Below are 23,693 nucleotides of genomic sequence, written 5' to 3' on the forward strand. Positions count from 1 at the left end.
CTGCTTTGTTTTAACTTCTTAGTGTTATAGAAAATCCATTTTGTTAAAAAGAGGCAGTAATATACAACGTCTGGTCATGTTTTGTGTGAAATTGGAAGAATGTCCTTGTTGTCTGTTCCAGAAGGATGAAGTGTGAGACTTCTTTAAAATTTGGCACAACAAAGAGAGACCCATGTATCACATGTTTAAATTTAAGCATGCTTTTCTTATCCTCAAAAAAACGCCAGAGAAAAATAACAAAGAGTTTGCCAGGGTTGACTGTTTTGATGACAGTGTTGTGATAATATTTGTAAACTAAATAGTCAAAAGGGACTGACATTGGTTATGTTGTACAGTTGTGCCATGAGATTTCTTGTGGTGTAATGTTGCTCAGGAGATCATATGTTGCTTCTAAAGAGAAAATTCCTCTTGATGAGTTCTACTGAGGGATTTACGTTTTAGATGCTAATTGTATACCTTAAATAGAATAAAACAATTTTTTTTTCTTTCAAGATTTAAAGATCACCCCACATTGAATGAACGGTATTTGTTACTCCATTTACTTGGCCGAGGTGGCTTCAGTGAAGTATACAAGGTAGAGTTTGTTGAGTCTGATAAATCTAATTTTTGAGTCATGTACATTTAATTTTGTGGGGACAAAAGGGGATCTAGTGAAGTAGAAGGACTGTAATGGGTTGATCAAACTTTGATTAACCTATGGAGGGGAGATAGCATGGCAGTAGCCTTGTCAATAGACTTGTGAATCGCATGCCAGCTTTTTTCCGCACTTTATCGGGTGTTATTTTTATCACCTTTGGTTATAACATTCCCATATTTGTGCATTTCTTTTTTAGGCGTTTGATCTTTATGAACAAAGATATGCTGCTGTGAAGATTCACCAACTTAACAAAAGCTGGAGGGATGAAAAGAAAGAAAACTACCACAAGTAAATATTTATGACTAACACTTCATATGTTATGCTTAATAGCATTTTATTGATTGTAGAAGGTTAATGTATCCATCTTCTTTTAGACATGCCTGCAGAGAGTATAGAATACACAAAGAACTGGATCACCCCCGAATAGTTAAACTGTATGACTACTTCTCCCTGGATACAGATACGTAAGTAGAACTTGGCAAGGATTTTAGTGCTGTATATTAGATAAACAGAAATGAAGAGTATTTGAGCAAAAATAATGTATGTTCTTGCTTTCAGCCAAAACATTTTAAAAAACCCCACATTAGTTGCAGAATTTTGTCTGCTAAATATTACAGGCCTTCTATAAGGTGATGAAGAGAGTGTTTAGCAATACCTGGCTAGTCAGCCCTGCAGGATGTCCTGGGGGTACAAGGCTGTAAGGTTTTGGGACAGAGCAAGAGCTGCTACAGAGCAGCTTCAAAAGGCTGCCATACCTTAGACATGTTTCCAAGACTAATTATCATCAAGAGCATTACTATCCTAGGTGTAGCCCCTGGTGACTGCGCTGCACCTCTTTGCATGAAATTGTGTCAAATCTTAATGGATAGTTAAGGTATTTTGATTTTGAGAAATGTGTCTACTATAAATAAAGAGGCTTTTTTTAACTTCTCATCAATATGGATGCATTCTGTTTTAGTTAGCATGAATGTTCTGATTTATGTCAGTTTTCATAAGATAATAGTTTTCCCATGTGTTCTATGAACAATTTAATTCATATATTTTAATATTCAGGCAGCCATTCTTAAACTTGTCACTATGCAACTAGGTTGTCATGTCTGTTTCTGATTGTGCAGTGTGATACATTCTTTAATTTTTTCTCTCTGAATTCTACCCTAGGTTTTGCACGGTGTTAGAATACTGTGAAGGCAATGACTTGGATTTCTATCTCAAGCAACATAAATTGATGTCAGAGAAAGAAGCTAGGTCCATTGTAATGCAAATAGTAAATGCACTACGGTATCTCAATGAGATCAAGCCCCCTATTATACACTATGATCTTAAACCAGGTAAGTGAGAAATGTTACAATTGAAAATGTAATTTATTTATTTGTGATCCTTTATTTTGTTTGTAATTCATGCCTGAAAATACTGAAGTTATCTTCTGTGTGTCAAGGTTGTTGTAAACAACTGGGAAAAGTGTGTACTTTTCTTTGGAATTTCATTGCCAGAATCATCTGCCTTTTCTGTGGAAAATATTTGTTACAGCTTTTCTGCTTTACATGATTTTGATTTGAATTTGTAGGAAAAAAATCATATAGCTAATAGATGCATGCATTGGTAGTTAGCAGTATAAACAGATAAGATCATTAGTAGGCTCAGTCCTGTCTGGTAATTGTGGAATACTGATGTGTAATTAATTTTTCCCTTATTAACCTGTAAATATGTAATCAGTCACTTTCTGCATCCCAGCATAAGCACTCCAAAACAGGACTCTACTGAGAGTTTTCTTTACAATGAATAAAAAACATTTTTATAAACAATATTTTGCCTTGATTCCATTGCCTTTGTTTTACAGCCTTGCATGAATGATGCTTGTATTCTTCATGTGTTTTAATCTGTTACACTTCCAAGTGTGGGGTTTACAAAGTAATTCTTAGCGCCAGGCTCTTTTCTTGCTTCTCTGTAATGAACTGTTCATATAGGTTTCTCTTGTCTTACGAAATTGTAGGGAATGTATTTTTAGTCTCATTAGTTTTTGCTCTCAGAGGAACTTCATCAACTAATTTTTATATCAAGAAATTATTGTACAACTTTAACACATGGAGTAAGATTTGTAGGATTGTAGCAATTTCTTGGCACAATTCTGTGGCATGTGCAAACCCTGAAACCTGTAGTGCAGGATTTCTTCTGGCAGAAAAATAATGAAACTTCATTATAACTAGTATACTGCTGCATTCTGGTGTTTCCTCACTCCATTTTGGTGTCTCTTTGTTGACCAGCCAGCTCGCAGCTGAGAGAGCCATTTCAGATCATGATGGTAACCTAGAGAGTTCCTGAAACTGCACAGAAACTTGTCATGGTTAAGTAACTCTCGACTAGAAGATGTAAAGATTATGTAAATATAGCTCCATTGGTTCAAGCATAGTGCTAATAACACTTTGCTTAGTCTTTTAACTATTTTATGGTTCTGATTCTTTTACTCTGTAAAATCATCACCCCTCATGAAGTTAGATGTTCTTGAAAATTGAACCTGGTTTTGAAAACAAAGCATTCTGTTAGCTTTTTTTGAGATAATTTTTCTTTTTTTTTCCCTGAATAGGTAATATCCTTCTTGTAGATGGAACAGCATGTGGAGAAATAAAAATTACTGATTTTGGCCTGTCCAAAATAATGGATGATGATAGCTATGGGGTGGATGGAATGGATTTAACTTCACAGGGAGCAGGAACTTATTGGTAAGGCCTGGTTTGATTTTGCTATTTAGACTTTGAATCCTTGTTCAGATTTCATAAATGCTGTCTTAAAAAGCCAGTTTGGAGAGACAGATAGGACTGAAAGTATTAACATGGATGACAGACAAAATGATTTTTGTGCAGTACTGTGCATGTTGATATTCCCAAATGCTAGAAGAATAACCTAACAAGTAAAATAAGTCTGTGTGTGATATATATGTGGAGATGATCACTGTGATTTAGAAACATGGTTTCCTCTGAAGAAGCAGGTATTTAATCTTTGGCTGCTGGTGGTTGAAGACATATGACAGTTAATGATGATTCAGTGTGGGTGTTCAGTACTTGGAAATTTGAGAGCAGGGATTACCAACAGGTGATGTCCTTAGGACAAAAGAGTATTCACCCTTCCTTCCTAAAGGTTAATGACAGCTCAGCAGCTGTGATTTGGTTTTTGTGTGCAGTTGCATGCTCGTCCAAAACACTGGAGTTTCAGAGCTGCCAAAGCATAGGAATGACAATAAGTATTTCATTGCTTACAGAAAATCTAGTTTTAGAATTTGTCCTCTAAAGATGCAGATTCTTCAGTAGCTCTCTGAGCCTGGGTGTGTGGTGGCTGTGTCAGGGTGGGTCGATTAGAAATTCTGTATTGGCCAGGTTGTTAACTTACCGATTCTTTTGCTCTACAGAGAAGCCAGTGTCATTCCCAGTTGCTTTGCACCTCTTCCCATATTCAGGAGTTGCATGTAATGAAGTTTCTGCCTTTTCCTTCAGAGTTCTTAGAAAAGGAAACACTATTCTTCCACAAATGCCACTGTGCACGTGCTGTGAAAAAATGATTATTCAAGCTGAAGCATTTTAGAAGTGTTACGCTTTTGCTACTCTTTTTAATGCTTTACCTATTTAAACACCAGCCTAAATATTTTATTGTAGGAATGTATGTCAGAAAAATTTTGGCCTTTGGATTTCATCTAGAATGCCTTAGGCACTAGTGGTGCTGCAAACTAAGAGTAAAAAAAGATCTGTAATCATTATAGATTCATGAAGACTTTCTGCATTTCTAATTCATGCTTTCTCTGAGCCCAAAATCTTCATTAGGGAGGGAAATACTTCAGAGTGAGTTTGAGGCTGGGAATGAGTCTGTTCAGAGTACATTGCACAAACATGTCTGCAGCAGAGCCCTGGAAGGGATTTCCTCAGTCACTGAGTCCAGTTACCTGGCTTCCCAGGCATTTACGTTATATAATATCTTTTGTAGATTTCTAGATGTTTATATTAAATTTGGTTAGTGTTTTGTCCCCAGTAATCTGATTTGAATTGACTTCTGTAACCTCAGTTCTCTGATCATTAGAAACCTAATCCTCTAATTTACAGACTGTGTTTATTTGTGGCCAGTTCATACTTGTTTGTTCCTGTGCCTACATTGTCCTCCATCAAGTAGGTTGTGGCCCCTTCCTAGTACTTGCTCCTTGTTGTTTATATAGCCTTTGCTTTTTTTCCCCCTGAACTGTAGGCTTTTATTTTTCAGATTGTTTTAGTAACCTTCTTTGCATTTGTATCACTTTAAGATCACTTTTCTTGATTGTTGTAATCAGACTTGTAGATAAGTATTCCAGAAGAGAGTTTGTGATACTGTTTAAAATTGTTGCATTTTTATCTCATTTTTCTACTTATTTCCATTTCTACAAATATTTTTTCAAAACTTCTATTTAAATCTTACGTGTTGTTGACAAGAGTGCCTGTTCTACAGTTGCTCTAATAGGTTTTTTTGCCTTTTTCAGTTTTAGATATTACAGGCAATAATACTTAACTGCACTTAAATCAATACATTTGGAAGGTTTTGTTTGCTTTGTAAAGTTCCATTTCATCAGTTATTCTGCAATTCAGGAATGGCATGGGAACTTCCTCAACTTTCATTAAGTAAAGTTCTCTTTCTGCAGAATACAGGGATGGAAATAGCAATCACTTTTGTCTATCATATACCCCTCTGGGTAATGTTACTATTTTTACTAAAAACTTAGGTAAAGGGTCTTCAAGCCATTTCTGCATTATCTTTGATTCCTAACCAGGCCTTGCTGTAAAATGCCCTATTTGGCTTTCATCTTTTCTTGCTTTGATAGATGAAGGAGATTGATATTTAACCTAGGGTCCCAATTAAAAGAAAAAGAAAAACAAAAAGTGGTAATTGGCAGTTTAGGTAAAAGATGTTTGTATTTGTGCTTGTGTGAAGTAGACCCCTGTATTTGACTAAATGTACAAAAAGTGTAATGCCAGTTTTGATGGGTTGCAAGGTGTTGGAATGCAGATTGTAGGGCAACTGTACAGTTGGCAAAAGGTCAGAGATGTGTAGCTAAGGTGTTTGTACAGTTTGATAATGGAGCACGTTCTAGTGATGCCATACTTACAGACTGAGCTGCATGTTTTGTTTTCCAGGTACTTGCCTCCAGAGTGTTTCGTAGTTGGCAAAGAGCCACCAAAGATTTCTAATAAGGTTGACGTATGGTCAGTTGGAGTAATCTTTTTCCAATGCCTTTATGGTAGAAAGGTAAGGAAAACATGTGAAAATCTAAAGAGTTTTAGTGTAGATGCCTGTTCTCAGACTGTGAGTTACAGTCGTAGAGACATGAATCTACATGGACAATTACTTGTGTTACTTTTTGTGGTGTACATTGATTTTGCAAAAAACTAGAAAATCTTGCCTGTAACTTTTATTTGCAGAATGGTTGGTAGTTTGTATTAACACTGCAACAACTTACTATAGCATAATATTTATGAAATTAAAGTACTTGGATAAATCTCCTGAAAAAAAATCATGTGCTTATTTTGCAGCCATTTGGCCACAATCAATCTCAGCAAGATATCTTACAAGAAAATACAATATTAAAAGCCACAGAAGTTCAATTCCCTGTCAAACCTGTTGTAAGCAATGAAGCCAAGGTAACATTTAATACAATCTCTGAGTAAAACATTCATCTTCAAGGATTCAGCTGTAAAATTGCTGTTAACCCAAGAATGCTGTGGGACATCGTAACTAAATACGGAGAAAAACATAATTGAGAACTAGTATTCAGATGTTTTTATTTAAGCAACCTTATTCTGGGACTTCTCAAAATCATGTACCTCAAAGTAAAACTATATATAAAAATATAAATATATATATATATTCCAGAAATTTGCAAGTGGTTTTAAAGTAGGCCACCTCAAAAATTGTCTGCTTTGCTTTTTCCCAGAGGACCTTATGTGTCTCATTCAGGCTGTCTCACTAGAAGTTCTTGTGAAATGCTGCTGCTAACAGTAACGAGCTCTTTCTGAAAATAGGGAGTGTTATTCTCTACAGCCTTATTGGCCAGAAGAACTATTTGACTACCACATACCTGAAGGATATGACCACTAAAACCCTTCCCCTTGAAAGATCACACAGTGTGTGTGTGTTAACTCAAAGCTGAGTTTAGAAATGTGAATTTTTAAGATTACGAATCTAGATGTTTTTATGCTGATTCAGGAAATAAAACTGCCCACATAGTTGATCTGCCACAAAAGTGTCGATGGCAATGTGTCCCGTACTTAAAAATCCTAGTAATAACAAATTCCTCTACATAGACTGGCCATTCAGAAACAGATTAAGGTGGTTTCCCAAAAGATTACTGCTGTGAGTATCTGTAACACAAATCCAATTCTGTGGATGTGGAACAAAATGTTTTATGTTACTTGTTTGTAAAAACTCTCCCAGTTTTTGAAAGATACATGCATGACCAGATGCAAGAGATATGCACTTTGAAGAAAAATACCCAGATAGTAGCGTACTTACTCAAGCTTCTGCAACTAATTAAACATACTTAGATTTGGGACAGAAGATGCCAAAAATGTAGGAATGTTAAGATTCAGCTTCTAAAGATTAAAAGGAAAGGAAACCTATTTCTAGAGGCAATAACTTCCCAAGAAAATAAGTCTTTTGGGTACATAGACCTGCTGTTACAAGTGATGGTATATTTCTGTTTATTATATTTTCTAAAAGCAGTGTTAGCGACAGAGTTGCAGTTAAGGTTATGAAAAATTAGTTGAATTGTAGTTAATATTGGGGGTTTTTTTGGTTAAGGTTTTTGTTTGCTGGTTTTTGTTTTTTCCACCCACATTGAAAAAAATCCCTTGAATGCAGTTGACAAATACACATCACGTACTTGATAACATAACACACCAACAGTTTATATCTGTGTCTTTTAACTTTGCGTTTCTTTGTCTTTAGTAGTTTTTTATAGAGGATGTTAGGAAAGAGTAGACAGTTCAGCACAGAGAATTAGCAATTTTTTGCATTCTCTGTGTATTCTATGCTCTGTTTGTTTGAAAGAATAAAATAAACTTCCAGTATTCTCCATTCATATTAAGCCATTGTCATGATAGCTTTAAGAGAGAGGGAGAAATTATTCTCTGGTGGAAATGCTATAAAACAATTTCAGACTAACTTCTTAATGCAGACCATTTACAGTGACTGTGTAGAATCCGAACTGTTTTTTGGATTTACAGGCCTGGCAGTTGGAAAAGAGCAGCTTGTAAACTGAAATTCTGATTTGGAAAACATGAAATAAATATGGAACCTCAAATGACACTGTTAGTTAGTTTTCAGACTGTAACTGTCCTTTGATCCTCCTCACTGTTCCCTGTTTTGTGCAGTGGTCTCCTTTGCTTCTCACTAGTGTGGCTACAGTGCCACAAAACCATGAAGTATTTGAAAAACATTTTAGACACAAACTGTTACTCTGAGGACCTTGCAAATAACTGTTTACAGTTCATTTGTTTTGAAGGATTTATTGCAAATAATTTGATTAAAATCTGTAATATCCAAGAACATGTGAATATATACTAACAGATGTGTGTGATTATTATATGGTACCTTGTTCGTGCTGGATATATAAATGATAGAAGTAAATTCTAGCAGGATACTTTGTAACTTGTATCACAGATTTTCTCCTTTAATCTTCAGTTTTTAATTGGAGCAAAGAACAAACAGCTGAACAGATTTATCAAAGAAGAGATATGTAATTCTTTTAAATTAAGTTCTAAATTAAGTAATGATGTGCTAATCAGTTCTGTAGCAATAATAAGGATTTTCTGTCATTAAATGTTGAAGCCCTGGCTCTCAGGAGACCAAATGTTCTGTGTGTGCTAGAAATAAGACTTGACAGATACTTTCAGCACAGAATGACTGGCATGCACCGTATGGACCTAAATGTAGGGAGGACATAGTTACTCAAGAACAGTTGTGAAGTTACCTACAGAGTTTTTTCATTGATTTGATAATTTTAAGCACGTATGATTGAGTTTTTCATGGGAAGAGAGTTTCAGCAAGGTAGTGGTTTCTTAAATATTATTTATATAGTGCCTGTTGAGCATGGCAAGCATCACTGTCAATTTCATGTTTTGCTATACCCTGTCCTGGCACATGTGGAAATGCCTGTTTCCAAAACTCAGCTAAAGCATTGAAATTCTGTCCCTGCATCATCCACCTATTCTTCTCCTCTCAACTCAATGGTTTTAGAGGCTCATTGGAGAAATTTTGCAATCCTCTGACACTTGCTCCTGGTTTTTATTAGTCTGCTCAGGCATAACACATGCAGAAATCTAATTGGGTGAGATGCTAATGTTTTACTTGTAAATATAGTTCCTAAACATGGAAATACATATTTGAAATGCGATTATTTGAAGCCAATTAATGTGCTGATTTTTTTCTGCCGTTATGTTAAATTTTTTCAGTGGCTCAGCAGGAAAGTGTTACATTGTTATTTGATTGAATTACATAAGAACAAGAGTTTGTTTAGAAGCTAGTTTATCTAGAAGAACTTGCCTAATTGCCTGAAAGCAGATGTATGTATTTGGAATGTTGTTTTAACTTTCTGCATGTCTTTTCTAGGCCTTTATCAGACGCTGTTTAGCATACAGAAAAGAGGATAGATTTGATGTCCACCAGCTGGCTAACGATCCTTATCTTCTCCCTCATATGAGGAGATCAAATTCTTCAGGAAACTTGCATATGACTGGCCTAGCAGCATCCCCTACACCACCTACTTCAAGCATTATTTCGTACTGAAATTTCTCCAGCTGAGGAATGGGATGATACCTTTGTTTAGTTTCCAGATTCAGACTTGAGCTTGAAAGCATTTGAGTGTTTTTACACAGGACAAGTTTGATAACTGTGTTTCCAGACTGAAGTCCTCCTACATAGTGTCATTTGTATGATTGGAATGGATCATGGACTGTGAATAAATGTACCCTTCTGAGAAACACCGTTAAACATTGAAGGATGACACTTCCTGTTACAAACTAACAGGTATACTGTGTTTAAGGCGGAAGAGAAGGTTTTTAGTTTTTTTTCTGGGGAACATTGTAAATAAACTTTTTAATACTTTAAAGTACATTTGGTGGATACTGGAAAGTTCTAACATGAAGGGTAGTTTTTCATTATTTAAATAAAAAAGGGTAGTGAGCAAATTTGAAAACAGGAAAAATTTTGTGCCTGGTTATAAACTAAATGAACTGCCATCTTTCCAAGACATTGATCTTTTGAAACCAAAGTAAGGAGTGCGAGACGGTGAAAGATAATGTTCAGCATCAGATTTTTCAAATAAAATTGGGAGTGTTTTATTTGGCTACTCAGGCTTGTACCTCCAAAAATGTGGTGGTGTTTCACTGAATTTAGATTGGATGGAAGGGTGATATGGAATTCCTGGTACTTATTTCTTAGACAGATTGCTAATTTTGAAATCCATTCAGTTTTCTAAAAATACTATACTTGCTGTGGTATTGAAACTTGTGAAACCTTCCAGGCTTCTAATAAAAGCAAGCAACAGTATGAATATGAAACCAAATGCAAACAGGTCATGTATAATGTTCTATGCAGGAATAATGATAAATTCCCTTCTAGCTCTATTGTAAATTGTTGTACAGATGTCACATTTTCAGTTAAATTTCAGCAACTTATTCCTGTACAAATGTTTAAAGTATGGCTTTTTCTAATTGGATATTGTATTTTTTTTAAGTCTCCCTCAAGGCGCTTTTAACTGCTGCTAAATGATGTTGCTTTTACTTTTACAAAAGAGTCAAATGACCTCCTTAAGGTGCAAGTCAACTGTACGAGAGATTGAGAACAGGCAATTTGTTAACAATCAAGGCATGTAAACCAGATCTGTGTTGGCAATATACAGTACAGTTCTTTAAGTCAGTTTATTGCGTTCTCAAGCTGCAGAGCGCATTGATACTAGATGTAGAAGTTGCTCATGGTTATACTCTATTTCTGGAAGTTCCTATCAACAAGGAAATGTTTCTTGTGGCTTGTACAGATATTTTAAAATGTGAAACATTTTCTAACTGCCTTGTATGGTAGAAACTTATTTTTCAGAACAGTGTATCTCTCTCCTGTTCACTATTCTTTTTACTATCCCATTCTTGATGCTGAATACCTATATGTAATTCTGTCCATGTTGCAGAAAGAGGAGGCTGTATTACCACAAGTTTTCATTTAGTATTGTACAGATAAAACTGTTGCTCTTGTTTCTGATGTTGCAAGCCATTTTGTTTTCATTGTATATAAAGAAACGTTAACTGTCTCTTTAAGATGCTGCTGAAATTGTAGAGAATGTAGCCAAAACAGTAATAAACAATGGCAGTTGAAATTTCAAGATTTTTACTGTGTGTTTTTACATTTCAGTGAAGGGCAAATCACATAACCATATCACTGAGCAACACGAAACTATTTAAAGCAAACTCTTCTTAATAGCAAACAAAAAGCCTATAATACAATAATTAAGTAGCATTGGAGGTGAAAGGGGAAAATTCCATGAAACTTTAAACATCCAATGAAGTAACCAAAACTTCATTTCACTGAACAGACTTTCAGGAATGACTGGTAAGTATTTCAGTGGTCCTTCTTTAAAGATTGACCTGTGGAATAAGATCAGCTCATAGAATTACTAGAAAATGAGACTCAAATGGAGTACTGGGACCGCATCCTTTTCACTCTCTACAGCACAAGACCAAGTGCAGAGTTCAAGGAGAATGTGCTACAGCTGTAAGTTCACATTAGATTTCATTCCTTCTCAATCTGCATGTTGGTAACGGAAATTGAATTGATGGTTTTACCACAGGAAAATGTGTAGGATAATGCTAACTGTATTTTTATTTATTTGGAATGTGTTATGGTTACCCTTAGTAACGGTAAGTTTGGCAGTATATTAGAGAACTACTTAAGTACCTGAGAAATTTACAGCTAAAAGAAGTACAGACTTGTTTTTCCTATGGTTAGGATTTGGGAATAGGCTGTTGTGGCTAAATACATGACATTTACCTCAGCTTTACAAGTATATGTTTTTGAAACTTAAAACACTTACTTTGAAAGAGCTTCATACAGGAATTCTTGAAAGAAAAAAGAGCATTATGATCTCACCTTTTGAATCAAAGTTGCAAGATTTTTACCCCAATAGCATAGTTCTGGGTTTTTTAACATCTCGCAGTACTGTTAATGAAAACAGTATCTCCACGTGGACTTACTCTTGTGGTCACAGGAAGACTTCTGAGTTGTGTGTTTGGTGCCTGCCACTCAGCAATTTGTGCTCGGTCTAGAAGTGCCCTTGAGGCTGAGTTTAGGACCCTGAATTATGCTGTTGGTGGAGTGCTGATTCACTTCTGGCTAATGCACGTGTTGGGTGTTCAGTCTGTATTTCTTGCCCATTTTACTAACTTCACCATGTGTCATCCATCACTAGGTTTGCTAAGCTTTCTCCTGATTTAACAGCAGGTAGACAAAAGAAATTAGGTTAAACATCATCATACAGTTCTTAGTGAATCTTGGAAATAAAAGGCTTCCATTAAATTCATAAACAAAATGGCTGCATTGGACGATTGTAGAATACTACATTCTTGTATAACAAAAAATAATTTTAAAACTCCTTTACATTTGAAATAAGTGACTGTAAGAGAGGTTACACGCTTGTAGCTGAATGTAGTGCTACACATCCTTGCCAGCCAGACAACATTGGTTGGCTTGTTCCTGCTAAAAAAAACCTGGTTTAGCACAATTTTCCTTATATAAGCACTGAATTTGTTCAGATTTCACTGTGGAGCATTAGGCACTTGGTCTATGCTAGTTGCTAGATCCCGATTTCATGGAGGCTGGTCAATGTTGTAACTTTCTGAGAAGTGCGTTGACGCTGGCGGTGCAGGCACCGCCGCCTGGCAGCCCGAGCGGGTGACCGCGTGTTTGGAAACCAGCAGCCCCGGAAAGGAAAGCATGGGTGGGAATTTAAAGCATCCTGCGTGTTCCTGCTCCAGCTTTGATGTCTCCCCGACCGCGAGAAGAGCACGGGTCTGAGGCGGGGCCGCCAGCCCGGCCGGGCCTCTCTTTCCCACCGCACAGCTCCCGCAGCCCGGCGGACACGGCCCGTCCGGCCTGGGGAGAGCATGCAGCTCCCAGCAGCGCTGCTGCTCCGGCCCTGCCCTGCACTCCGGCCCGGCCCTGCACTCCGGCCCGGCCCGAGGAGCGGCGGGCTCGGCGGGCAGGGGCAGCGCCGCCCCCGCAGCCATGTTGTGGAGCGCCGCGGGACGGCGAGGGAACGGCGGCGCGGGGAGGTGAGAAGTGAAGCTGCGTCATTGCTTACTCTTCAAAGAGCCCTCGGGGGTTGGTGCTCTTCCCCAGAAGTGGGATGTTGATTGGGACGGAGGCTGGAGAGTCTGGCCTGGTGTGCTGGGGACCTGGGCACAGCATTGGGACAGGGGCGGCCTCAGAATTCGAAGACACTGTGGTTGAGAGTGTCCATGTCTAAAATACTGTAGTCTCGCAATTGCTAGTGTATTTGTTACAAGTGTTTTTTCTCTATTTCAGCTACAGCCAGAGTGAGCAGTCTGGTTTCCTAGCTAAGGGGTGCCAGCAGCACGACATGGTCCTAGTGGGGAAAACTGTAAAGGTGGGTGGTTTTCCTATCTCAGAGACCAGGGAGAGCAATTCAGCTGAATTACACTGAGATAGCTTTTTAACATCAGACAGCAGTGTGAAGGCCTCTTTTTCTCATTTTTCTCCTTTCAGTTTTTGCTAAGGATTACTGAGGTTGCAAAGAATTCTGCTAGTTTTGTGATGAGGAGTAACACAGATGAGGCACAGAGATTATGGGGAAAAGCCAGCATGAGCCATTCCTATTTGAAACTGGGGGAAGCAACCAGGAGTCAGCTGGGCACAGCTCCAGATGGATAGTGTGACTGAAATAACGCTTCAGCTGTACTCATTTCGATAACTTGATTTGTGTCCAGAACACTTTCAAAGTGAGCCACTATGCACTGGGGGGTAGAAGGTGAATTGCTGTAATGGCCAGTGATAAAGTTTTTATGTTGTGTTTCCTATTCAGATATACAGAAAGCAAACCCAGGATACAAGGGAAAAAGCAGTGGTTCCTGAGCCATCACAGCTTTATTAGCAGCACTTTGGTGCTTATAAATCAGCCTCTGTCTAAAATCAGGGAGGTACATCAAAACTCAGCTTGCCAGTGGAGATCTGCATCAGACGTGCTGTCAGCAGCCCAGGGAGGGAGGCACCTGTTTTCCCAGTGCCCACTAGATGGCAAAGCTAGGTGCTCTATTCAGACTGCTAAACATCTGCTTTACCTGTCTGCGCCCCACATTGGCACGACACAGAGCATGGGCATAGCAATGTCACAGCAAGAGTCTTGAAATAAAAACCAAAGCTTTACTTCTGTTTGGAGTTCATAGTAGTGTTGAGATGTAGTGTCTAGGAAAAGGATGTGTGAAAGAACTTAACTCCAACAATGCTAAATTTTGTTTTCTCAACTTTTGTATTAATCCCTCCTCCATTCTTGGGAAACTTTGGACTTTTAGGTGCTCATATACTAAAACGATGAATCAATGAAATGCATTGATTGATGTCAATACTTGGAAGCGTGACTGACAAAATATTGTGGCTTGTGTGACAGCACCTATTGGTGTGTTGTGGCTTGTGAGCCAGCACCTTTGATGAGTTTGTTGTGGGAGCTGAGAACTTACTGAAGTGTACAAAATGAAAGGCTTGTTAGCCAACACCTTTATGGAAGTGTATTGTAAGAATTTACGGGTTTGTTAGCCAACACCTTTTTAGTCTAAACAGTGGGCTGGTTGCCAGAGTTATGGCAATTGTGCAATACAAGCATAAATGTACCTGCCACCTGGTCCAGTGTCTTTGTTCAGCCTAATGAGAATTTATAATGAACATCGTGATGGGTCATGACAACAAGCATATTCAAAATATACTGCCTCTGCTTTGTTAAGAATATAGAAACCCATAGCAGGGACTCCATGTGTACACAGAGACCCAGCACAGGAAGCTGAGAGATCATCTAAGACTTCTGGACTCACATAGCAGTGCAAATATCAAACATAAACCATTGCTTAACCAACATTTCTCACTTATAAGGGGTGAAGTGTCAGTATCTTTTCTATTTAAGACTCAAGCAGACAGGTCCTTAAAAAACTGTTGATCTCATAGGAGAGAGAAGTATTAGATGTGAAGAGGATTACAACAGGGGAAGCAAACACTTGCCCTTGTGAATTTGTATGAACTATATTTAGAATTTAAATCCAAGCATAATTAAACAGTGCTAATGAGACAGAGTGACTTATCTTCATTTGGTGTATAATTGGTATCACTGATTTCCTCATTCATTTTTTCCTAGTTTTAAAGCCTTCTTGTTCCAGTGAGATTAGATGGTAAAAGCTACCCTGCAGAGAGAAAGTATGTGGCCTGGAGCTAAAGTTCAGTTGGAAGCCTTTTAAGGGATGCTGCTTTCTTGATAGCATCGATAACTGACAGCAAAGACACCTGTGAACGTGTAGCCAACATTCAAGCAAGGCAGTCTTTTTGCAGTGTACTCTTGAAAAAATGCACACAATTTTACAAAGACCATAATGGAGAAGAAAGGTTCACCCTTTCCAGTGAGGGAAACAAAATACAGTAAGAGTTTTAATAGTTGTAGGCATATAATTCACCACTATTAAATGAAGTTTGAATTCCTTCTCAAGAATATGCTCCAGCTCCTCCACGAATGTGAAGCTTGCATAGGAACTTTTGATGCCGTTTTGTGGTGGGCACACTGCAGCAGGTCTGGGTGGAAGATGGTAATGATCTTGCCCAACTTAGGTAGCTCTGAGCCCATAACTGGAGCAGCTGCCTCTGTTCCAGCTCTGTGCCAATAGCTGATTATGTTGCTGAGCAAAGGACAAAAGCTACCTGCTGCTGCTGAGGCTCGACACTTTTTTTTGACCTAGTCAAAGCCAGTGAAGAAGTGGGTGCAATAGGCAAAGTTAAGTTACCAAAGTCTTGGTAGTTTGTCCCATTTTTGCTTTTCAGTTTTGTCTTTGGTCGTACTCAGGCTCCTTTTTATTATGCCTCAGATGGATACAGGGTTTTTTTGAGGGTTTAATCCACATCTCTTGCTCCAAACTGCAGCAAAATCAGCTAAGGGGTAGCACAATAATGACTATGATTGTACACTTCAGTGCTGCCATGCCTGCCAGGGTGCTTGTGCTTATCGGCTGACAGGGGTGCTCAGAAGTGTGAGACTTTGCTGTGCATCACATCCTAGTGGGAGTGCTTGCAGCCAGCTGGAATCTGTTCTCAGTGACTGCCTGGAAAGAGTCTTCAAACCCTCCTCCCTCCAAAGTGACCACCACTAACCAAACGCCTGTCCACCCACTGAGCCAAACCAGTTCAAAGAGGAGCACCACAGTGTCTGTGAGTAAGCTCTGCTGGATAGGAAGAGAATAGAGTCAGATGAATCCCACAAAACAGCAAATGTTTTTCATCATAGTGCAGTAATTCAGCACAGACTTATTCTTTGGGTTGCTGAACCCAAGACTTTGTTTTGTCCTTTTCTGGAAGGGGATTTGAACACTTCCCTGCTAAGACTGCTATGCAGATTAATCTGAGACATAAGAATTATTACGAGCATTTGGTGTCAATTTCCCTTTGCTCAGTTTCACTGGACCACTTTGACTATATCACCCTCAGTAAATACCTCTCTCTCTTTTGGATGCTGTCTCTTTTGACCCCTTAGGGCCCTGCTGCTGTTCCATAAAGGTGAGAATTGCAGCTGTGTTTCCTGTTCATCGTTACCTAGCTAGGCTATTCAGTCAGCCCTCTGGCTGCTTACTCACAGTCAATAATACTGGGTTTAACTTTCCAGGGAAACTGATAATTTTAGAAGTTGTTCTACACTCCAAAAATACCTTCATCTGCTTATATATTTCACAGAATGGCTTGTCTGCTCTTGCTGCTTTTTCACAGTAATAATCCAAGTGCTCAAGCTCTCAACACTGCCTTGTGGTTGAACAGCAATGAGAAGCACCATTGGTAACCAGAACTGAGAGCAGCAGGAAGTACAGCTGCTCCACTTGTGAGCAGTCCAGAGCCACAACCACTTGTCTACTGAGTCCTGCTGAAAAGATGCCCTTTTTCAAAAGCAGGATTTCTTTCTGAATGAGCTGTGAAACAGAGGTCCTGACTGTCTGCAGCCGTGAAAAATCCCATGACTCTCAAAGTGTCAGAGAGTGGACTCTTAGAAAATATGAGAAGTCTTACCAGTGCTTTCTGCTGCCTTAAACATAATTTTCAATTGTATTCCTTTCCATCCATCTTCGTTTAACTGCTGGGGAGTCCCACTGTCAGGATTAAACAGATGTTTTATTTCCTGCCAAAGGTGGGTGAAATAATAATCACCGGCTCTGCCTCATTGGCTGCCATGTGGTCTGGAAAGGTGCCATATGTCCAGCACACAGACTGCTGCAGACAGGAGGCTGGGGGCATTATTTATTATTTGCCTAGTCAATTTAAGTACTGTCTTTCTTTCAGAAAACACATTTCTGTCCTTTATAAGGAGATATGAACAGGACTCATCAAGTAAGCTCCTCTAGTGAAGTGCATCTTGTATTTCAACAGCCAGTGTTCTGCTTGCACAGCATATGGTGCTGAAAGCAAAGACCTTGCACTTGGAGCTGCACTGTGCTCATGAGCTGCTCTCAGCATCACAATCAGTTTTAGAGGTTGCTCAAGTTCAACCCCGATAACAACAGTTTTCTTTTTGAAGAGTCCTCCTTTAGGAGAGTGTGGTACCTCTCCTCCAGCACGCAGCCTGTGTGGGTGGAGCAAACTGCCTGTTGCTAACCTGCCTCTGGAAAACTGCTGCTGTGCCTTCACAGTGACAGGATGTGGTGTCTCAGGTGGCAGGCATGGGGCAGTGTCTCCCACCGGCTGATTTGTGATCCTCTCTGAGGCCAGCCCACGTCTTCCACAGAAGCTGCAGGGCTCTGAGGTGAACACAGGCTGGGGCTGAATGGGTGGTGACCAGAGCATGCCAGGCATTGGATGTGGGTGGTGACTTCCACACCTTTCTTGGGAGGTCCAAGGAGAAGCAGTTGAAAAACTATGGATACTCCTTGCATGAGGATGGTAAATGAGGAATCCTCGACAAGAGGTGACAGTAGGACCCCTCTGCTCTGTGGAGTAGCCAAGCAGAGTGCCAAATGCAGTGATTAGTGAGAAGACAGCCATCTGGCTTCTATCCTTTAACAGCTCTCTTTCACCATCTCTTCCTATACACTACAAGAAATCTCCCTGTGTTTTTGGCAACCCTTTCTAGCCTTTCTGAAACCTGACAAGGTTCTATCTACAAATGACAGATAGAGTAAGGGGAAGAGAGAAAAATGGGAGGAAGATGATATAGTGGACAAGAATCTGACAGGCCTTCAGGCCTCGTGTTTAAATATTACCTTGGTAGCACTGGTTATGGCAGCAACCACCAAGGCAGCAAGTCCTTTAGAGCAGGAGCTAGTAATGTACTTATTGAGGGATGGTGTTGAGTTGTCAGAGGCAGAAGTTTGTGGACTGACAAGTAGGCATTGCTAAGACAGCAGTAAAGACTCATACAAGTGCTCTTGAAAATTGATGGGAGACTGGGGAACAGACTATAATGAACTCCAGCAGTGCGTATCTGCAGGTAAGGATGCACGAGCATGCTTGCGTGTGAGTGACATATGGCAGTTTCCAAGGAGTGTTTGAAAAATATTTGGTTCAGTTCCTCACAGTTGTTAATATTTCACCCTGAATTCCTCCAAGTCTTCCTATTTCTTTATGATGCATACCTTTAGGCTAAAACTGTTCAGAAGCACAGTGCAATCCATGAGTATGTAAGTTGCTACTTTTAGTAGTTAGGAATGAAACAGTTGAGAACTGGCTTAGGAACAGTAAGTTCCTTCTCATTATTAAACAGTTAGTGCCCAGACTGCAAGTGTGGTTTTGCATTATGGGGCTTTTTTGTCTTCTCTCTGAAGAGCTGTTACTGGTAAGATGGCTAAAGAAACCTGTTTCAAATAAAAAGGCAACTTTGAAACAAAGGTAATTGTTTCACAAATGCAGTTCTTTCTAGTGCACAGCATGTTATTTAGCAATACAGACTTCCAGTAGCTTTTTTTAAAAAAACTGTAGTTGCTCTCTTAAAGGATTTTACCCAAGTACTGTTTATATCTACAAAAACATCTCCTATGATCAGACTTCTGACCCTTAGTAAAGCAGTGTCACTGCCTGGGACCACACTTTTTCTGTTGCCTGTTTCATATGAACACATATTTACCTGAGGGCATAAACAGTATTCTGAAATAGCTTTTTATATCTTTTCTTATACTTCTAGCTTTTAGCATCATAGTTGATAATACTTGACTGGTGCCTGTTAAGTAAGTCAGTTAATACTGAGCTGCTGTTTGCAAAAATTGCAACTTTTATTTACAAGTTTGGATGTTTCCTAAAGAAGTCACACTATTCCTCTGAGCTAGCTGCAGTTACCAGGTTCTTTCTTTCATGTGTGTAAGCACTGCTTGATGGTACATGCACAGCTCCAAGCCCATGCAATGGTTAGATGCTTAGAAAAGCCTGGGTGGGAGGTTTAAAATCTTCAATTTGTTTTTAAAGACTGTTTTGAAAACTTACTAAACAGAATTTCAGGGGAAATTAGCTGAAAGATGAGAAGGCAGCAAAATGGTCACTGCTGAGTCTTAGCTACTGAAGTGTCTATCTGCTCTCTCTGTACACTACCAAGAACTGGAAGCTATTTCTATTATGCCAACTGAGAATGTGGTGGGTTTTGCTGAAGATTTGCTATTTATGTCTATCATTGATTCAGGAGCAAGATCACTGAAATGAACTGTTTGTTCTTGTAAGCTGCCAGCAGAGGATGTTGGCAGGTGAACTCTGAGGGCTGGGAAAAAATGTCTTCAGGAAACAGGACCTGGGGCAGTGCTTATAATGTCCTTTCTGCACGTCAGAAGGTCCAGATGAGCCAACCCTCAGTGAGTCCCATTGCATCCAGTGCCCCTCATCAAACACAAAGCTCATAGCTCTGCATTGCTTTTGCTAATGCTAAAATCATCCGCTGCAGGCTTTTCTTATATAACTAGCAAGCCTATGTTGACTAAAGGTTTTGCAGCTTGAGTTCACTCATGTTTCCTATGTTCTTAGCTTCTGTTGGGGCTTCATAGCTCACCTAACCTGCAAGGGCCATGAACAAAGTATGTGAATATGCACCCAGTTGCTGGCAGAGCAAACAGCTCTCAGACAAGACGACTGTTACTAAAATGTTGTTTTGTTGGCAGAATAGGCTTTCCTGGTTGCCCAAGGAGAGCCTGACCTCTGTGGTCACTGAAGCTCTCTCTTGTGGGTAAGCTGAGTGATGCTGGAATGCAGCTTCTAAGATGGATTAACTGTGAACCTAACAAAGGAAACAGTTCAGAGAGAGTAAAAATTTTACATTGCACAACTAAAGATAAAACATAACTTTTGATCCTATAGGACCTAAAGGTCCAAGGCTGAGAATGTGATTATTTGATAGGGTCACAGTCACCTTGTCAGTACAGAGTAATTTTTGCAGCCTCCTCCTAGGACAGTATTCTTCCTTTCCAGGTGCAAGAAGGGCAGCGGAACATGGCTAGTGGACACAGACTGCACTCTTCTGCTGTAAGTAAAGTAACAAAACCGTACAGACCACCTCACCCTTTCCACCCAGAGCAGGTCCCCATGTGCCAGGTTCTGGCCTTTAAATTAAGTCTTGATGCAGTTTCACCTGCACAAACTTCAGCTGAAATCAATGTACGCAAGCTGTTCCTAAGAAATACCAGTCATCCACCCAAATGAAAATCTGAATTGCTAACTGCACCCTAGCAACATAATGTATTCACAAGACCTAAGGATAAACATGAACCGAGGTTTCTGGAAAAGGATGTATTTGTTCCTGGCTCAGCTCACTAGCTCTCTAGCCACCATCTGCAAATCTCTTAGATATTCTGTAAAATGGCAGATTACTATCCTTAACTTTTTTGCCAGGGCTGCAGGGCAGAAGTGCTGGAAATTCACATGAGCTAAATGAAGTTTTGTTTGATTGAGGCCATGGATTTGGTTTTGGTTTATTTTGAGATTAGTTCTTGCACTTTAAGTGTTTAACTTTAAAACTATGCTATGGCAGGTGTTGGCTCTGTTACATCGCAGCTAAAAAAACCCAGTTTCTACCACAGATATTACAGGGAAATCAGCTTGAAGATTTTTGTCTTCTGACCTACACAAGTTTTTACTGGGAGACAAAGCACAGGGCAAGACACTGTGCTGGACTGCACAAATACATATTAAGCCTTGGTACTACCATGAGGAATGTACAGAGGAGGATTACAAGCATGAGGTAGTTAGGAACTACAGACACTTAAAAATGAAGAAACACTTCTGCAGTCTGATTCTTGCCTACCATTTACAGGATTCAAATGTAAAATGAAACAGATTCTGGGTGTCTAAGTCCAAGTGAAGAACCAAAAAATCTGAGCTTGGCACCAGTGAGGCCTCCATGTTACAGAGTGATTGTGAACACTTATGTGACTAGTACAGACAAAGCCTGTATATAATTGAGGAAGACATGGTGCCATGATCAAACATCCCTGATCCTTATCCTGCCCCCTTTGACTTAATTCCATAATCAGCACTTACATCACAGAGAGGTTGGAACTCTTATCCAGGCCTCTCCTTCAGCATTACAGTACCTCGAACAAGTCCCTGCCTGTAAGGATCTGCTTTCTTCTAAACTTTCACCTGGTCCCATGGTTAGCTTAGCTTAAGTCAGGAGACTGCTAACAAAACCCTGAAACTTAGAAATAGCTTAAGTTCAGCCCATTTCTGCCTTCAGATCAGTTGGTTTTACAGTTCTCAAGCACCATCATTCTGCATCAGCAGGCATCCATTTGACTACAGTTGCTGCTTGGGGGGGGCAGGAACCAACCACCCTCGTTGCTGCGTCAAGCCAAAAGAAACTAGTGCACGCCATCTCGTGGCCCTGCACAGCTATTTCCCGGGAACGAATGGAGCTCCAATTGCATCAACGAGGTTTAATGTGGACAGGCTTTAAAAGATGGCTGTCAGAAGCTCAGACGCTGCTCCACCATATGACCCCCTCACAGCTAGGAAACTTTCACCCGTAGCACTTTGTCCACACTCTTGCCCTGACCCTGCAGCCTGAGCAGCTGAGCATCAAACTGCAACAGGCACCTCTTCAGCACATGCTGACAGGGCTGTTGAGACAACAATCACAAATCCAGGGTAGCAGTGAACACCGCAGCCCCCAGACCAGCCTTTGGTGGAGCAGGAAAGTACTGTATTCATTTTAGAGTAGGTCATATACATGTAAGTCATTCTTAATTACATGCAAGGTTAGGGATGTTCATGGTACATCTGTCTTCATCTGCTGTCAGGACTTCTTAAAAAACTCCATGTGTCAGTGCTTTAAATAAAGCGAATGTGCCTGTTCATAACTGTTCATTAACAGCTGAATACATGAACTCATGGAAACAAGGTTACATCATCTGTCAGTCTCTAGGTGTATTTTAACTTCCTATTTCTCCGTACTCTCTCCTTTTGAGAGGAAAACCAAGTCATTAAGAGACCCTTGCCAGATGTGATTAAGGTACAATTGCATTACATCTAGTTGAGGAAATTAAAAAAACATGGACAGTACAATACTACGACTTCAAGGTCTATGCTTTAATTTTAAGTAGTAAGTATTTAACTTCTCAATGTTTATGACTTAGCTGAGAGATTACAGCTTAAATCTGCACCACGGAATCACCTCCAAATGTGCAGTTGCATTATCTTCAGCAGAATTGCTGATGGTAACACTGCCTTAATTCCATTGCTCTCATAGCTACAAAAGGCTGGATATGTATTCAGCAACAAGGGACTTAAAATAGCTAACAGAAGTACAAAACTTCAGACAAAGCGTCTTATTTTGTCTGCTACTAGAAGCAACTGCACAAGACCTATGAAAGTTTGCAGCTTGCTGTTGGAAAGCATAGAACCATGCCAGAGAACACTGTCCCATACTGCAATAACAAAAACATGTACCCAAGGACTCTAGTTCAAAGCATCTGATTGCAGTCAGCAATTGCTTTAAATTTGGTATGTGACAAACATACTTTTACTGTTCTTGGGCTGAAAGTGTGTAACAAAGTTGTAGGAAAGGCTGTTAGACCTGTAAGGCTCAATGAAGCTTGATAACATACTTTCTCTGTTACAGGAAAGAAAAGAGGAACATCCTTCTTCTCATGTCAAGGTTTAATTCTGAGGTATGCGAAACTGCATTTACAAAGGTAAATAAAAATACATTCTGAGAAACAGCAAGTGCCTTAATCCCTCTGATTTCACACTCCAGGCAGCTGGGAAAAGAAACTGCTCACAGTATGAAAAAGTATTTGGGGTCTGTCTTTGACATGGGCTTTTGCCATAACAGATGATGAGGCATGTGCAGTAGCAGGGCACAGGAAAGACAAATACTTAGGTGATAAAGATGAGACAGGACAACAGGTATTAGATAAGGCTTCCATTTGAACTAATTATTTGAGACATTATTATGATCAGAAGTCAGATGCAGCTACTGTTCCAAACACTCATCAGGCAAACTAAATTGCCGAAATTAATTACGCAGCTGTTGAGACAGACTTCAGCTCGAACAGGCTGATGATATGAGTAAGTTTGCATATGCTTGTAGCAACCACATATAAATGAAATCCCAGTAATACAGAAGGACTAGAAGCAGTACAGAAGAGTTTTCCACATGAACTGTACCTGATCCCAAGAGCAACAGCTAGCACCTGGAGTACAGTGCACAAAACAGTTTCTACAAGTCTATCATCTACAGTTAATCTACAATTTTCATCCTAAATGTGAATTAAAAGAGCCAAGTATGAATCATATGCAGGCAGATTTAATGACTCATTGCTGCAATGGATTTAACCACAAG

The 23,693-nt window shown here is 39.5% G+C and overlaps 1 protein-coding gene and 1 long non-coding RNA gene across 8 annotated transcripts in view; both read left to right on the forward strand.

Annotated features, from left to right (window-relative positions):
* TLK1 (tousled like kinase 1) overlaps positions 1-11,018 on the forward strand; it is a 68,408-nt gene extending 57,390 nt beyond the window's left edge. For all 5 annotated transcript variants that reach the window (XM_085066475.1, XM_085066473.1, XM_085066477.1 and 2 more), the window contains exons 14-21: positions 493-574; positions 834-925; positions 1,012-1,101; positions 1,796-1,965; positions 3,219-3,354; positions 5,782-5,893; positions 6,178-6,285; positions 9,254-11,018. In XM_085066475.1, coding sequence (XP_084922601.1) covers positions 493-574; positions 834-925; positions 1,012-1,101; positions 1,796-1,965; positions 3,219-3,354; positions 5,782-5,893; positions 6,178-6,285; positions 9,254-9,430 — 967 coding nt within the window. In that variant the 3' untranslated portion in view covers positions 9,431-11,018. The remainder of the gene's footprint in view (positions 1-492; positions 575-833; positions 926-1,011; positions 1,102-1,795; positions 1,966-3,218; positions 3,355-5,781; positions 5,894-6,177; positions 6,286-9,253) is intronic.
* Positions 11,019-12,551: 1,533 nt separating this feature from the next.
* LOC146434668 (uncharacterized) lies at positions 12,552-23,070 on the forward strand. Of its 3 annotated transcripts, none has more exons than XR_014853478.1 (3): positions 12,552-12,700; positions 13,217-13,298; positions 19,548-23,070. It is a non-coding gene; the product is annotated as an uncharacterized LOC146434668 (long non-coding RNA). The 3 variants fall into 3 exon arrangements; XR_014853477.1 differs by lacking the exon at positions 12,552-12,700 and adding an exon at positions 12,867-12,970 and having other exon boundaries at positions 13,223-13,298; XR_014853476.1 differs by lacking the exons at positions 12,552-12,700; positions 19,548-23,070 and adding exons at positions 12,867-12,970; positions 13,418-14,066 and having other exon boundaries at positions 13,223-13,298.
* Positions 23,071-23,693: the final 623 nt, after the last annotated feature.

This window comes from Lichenostomus cassidix, chromosome 7 (assembly GCF_008360975.1).
Source record: "Lichenostomus cassidix isolate B80296 chromosome 7, HeHo_3.0, whole genome shotgun sequence".
Taxonomy (NCBI): Eukaryota; Metazoa; Chordata; class Aves; order Passeriformes; family Meliphagidae; genus Lichenostomus; species Lichenostomus cassidix.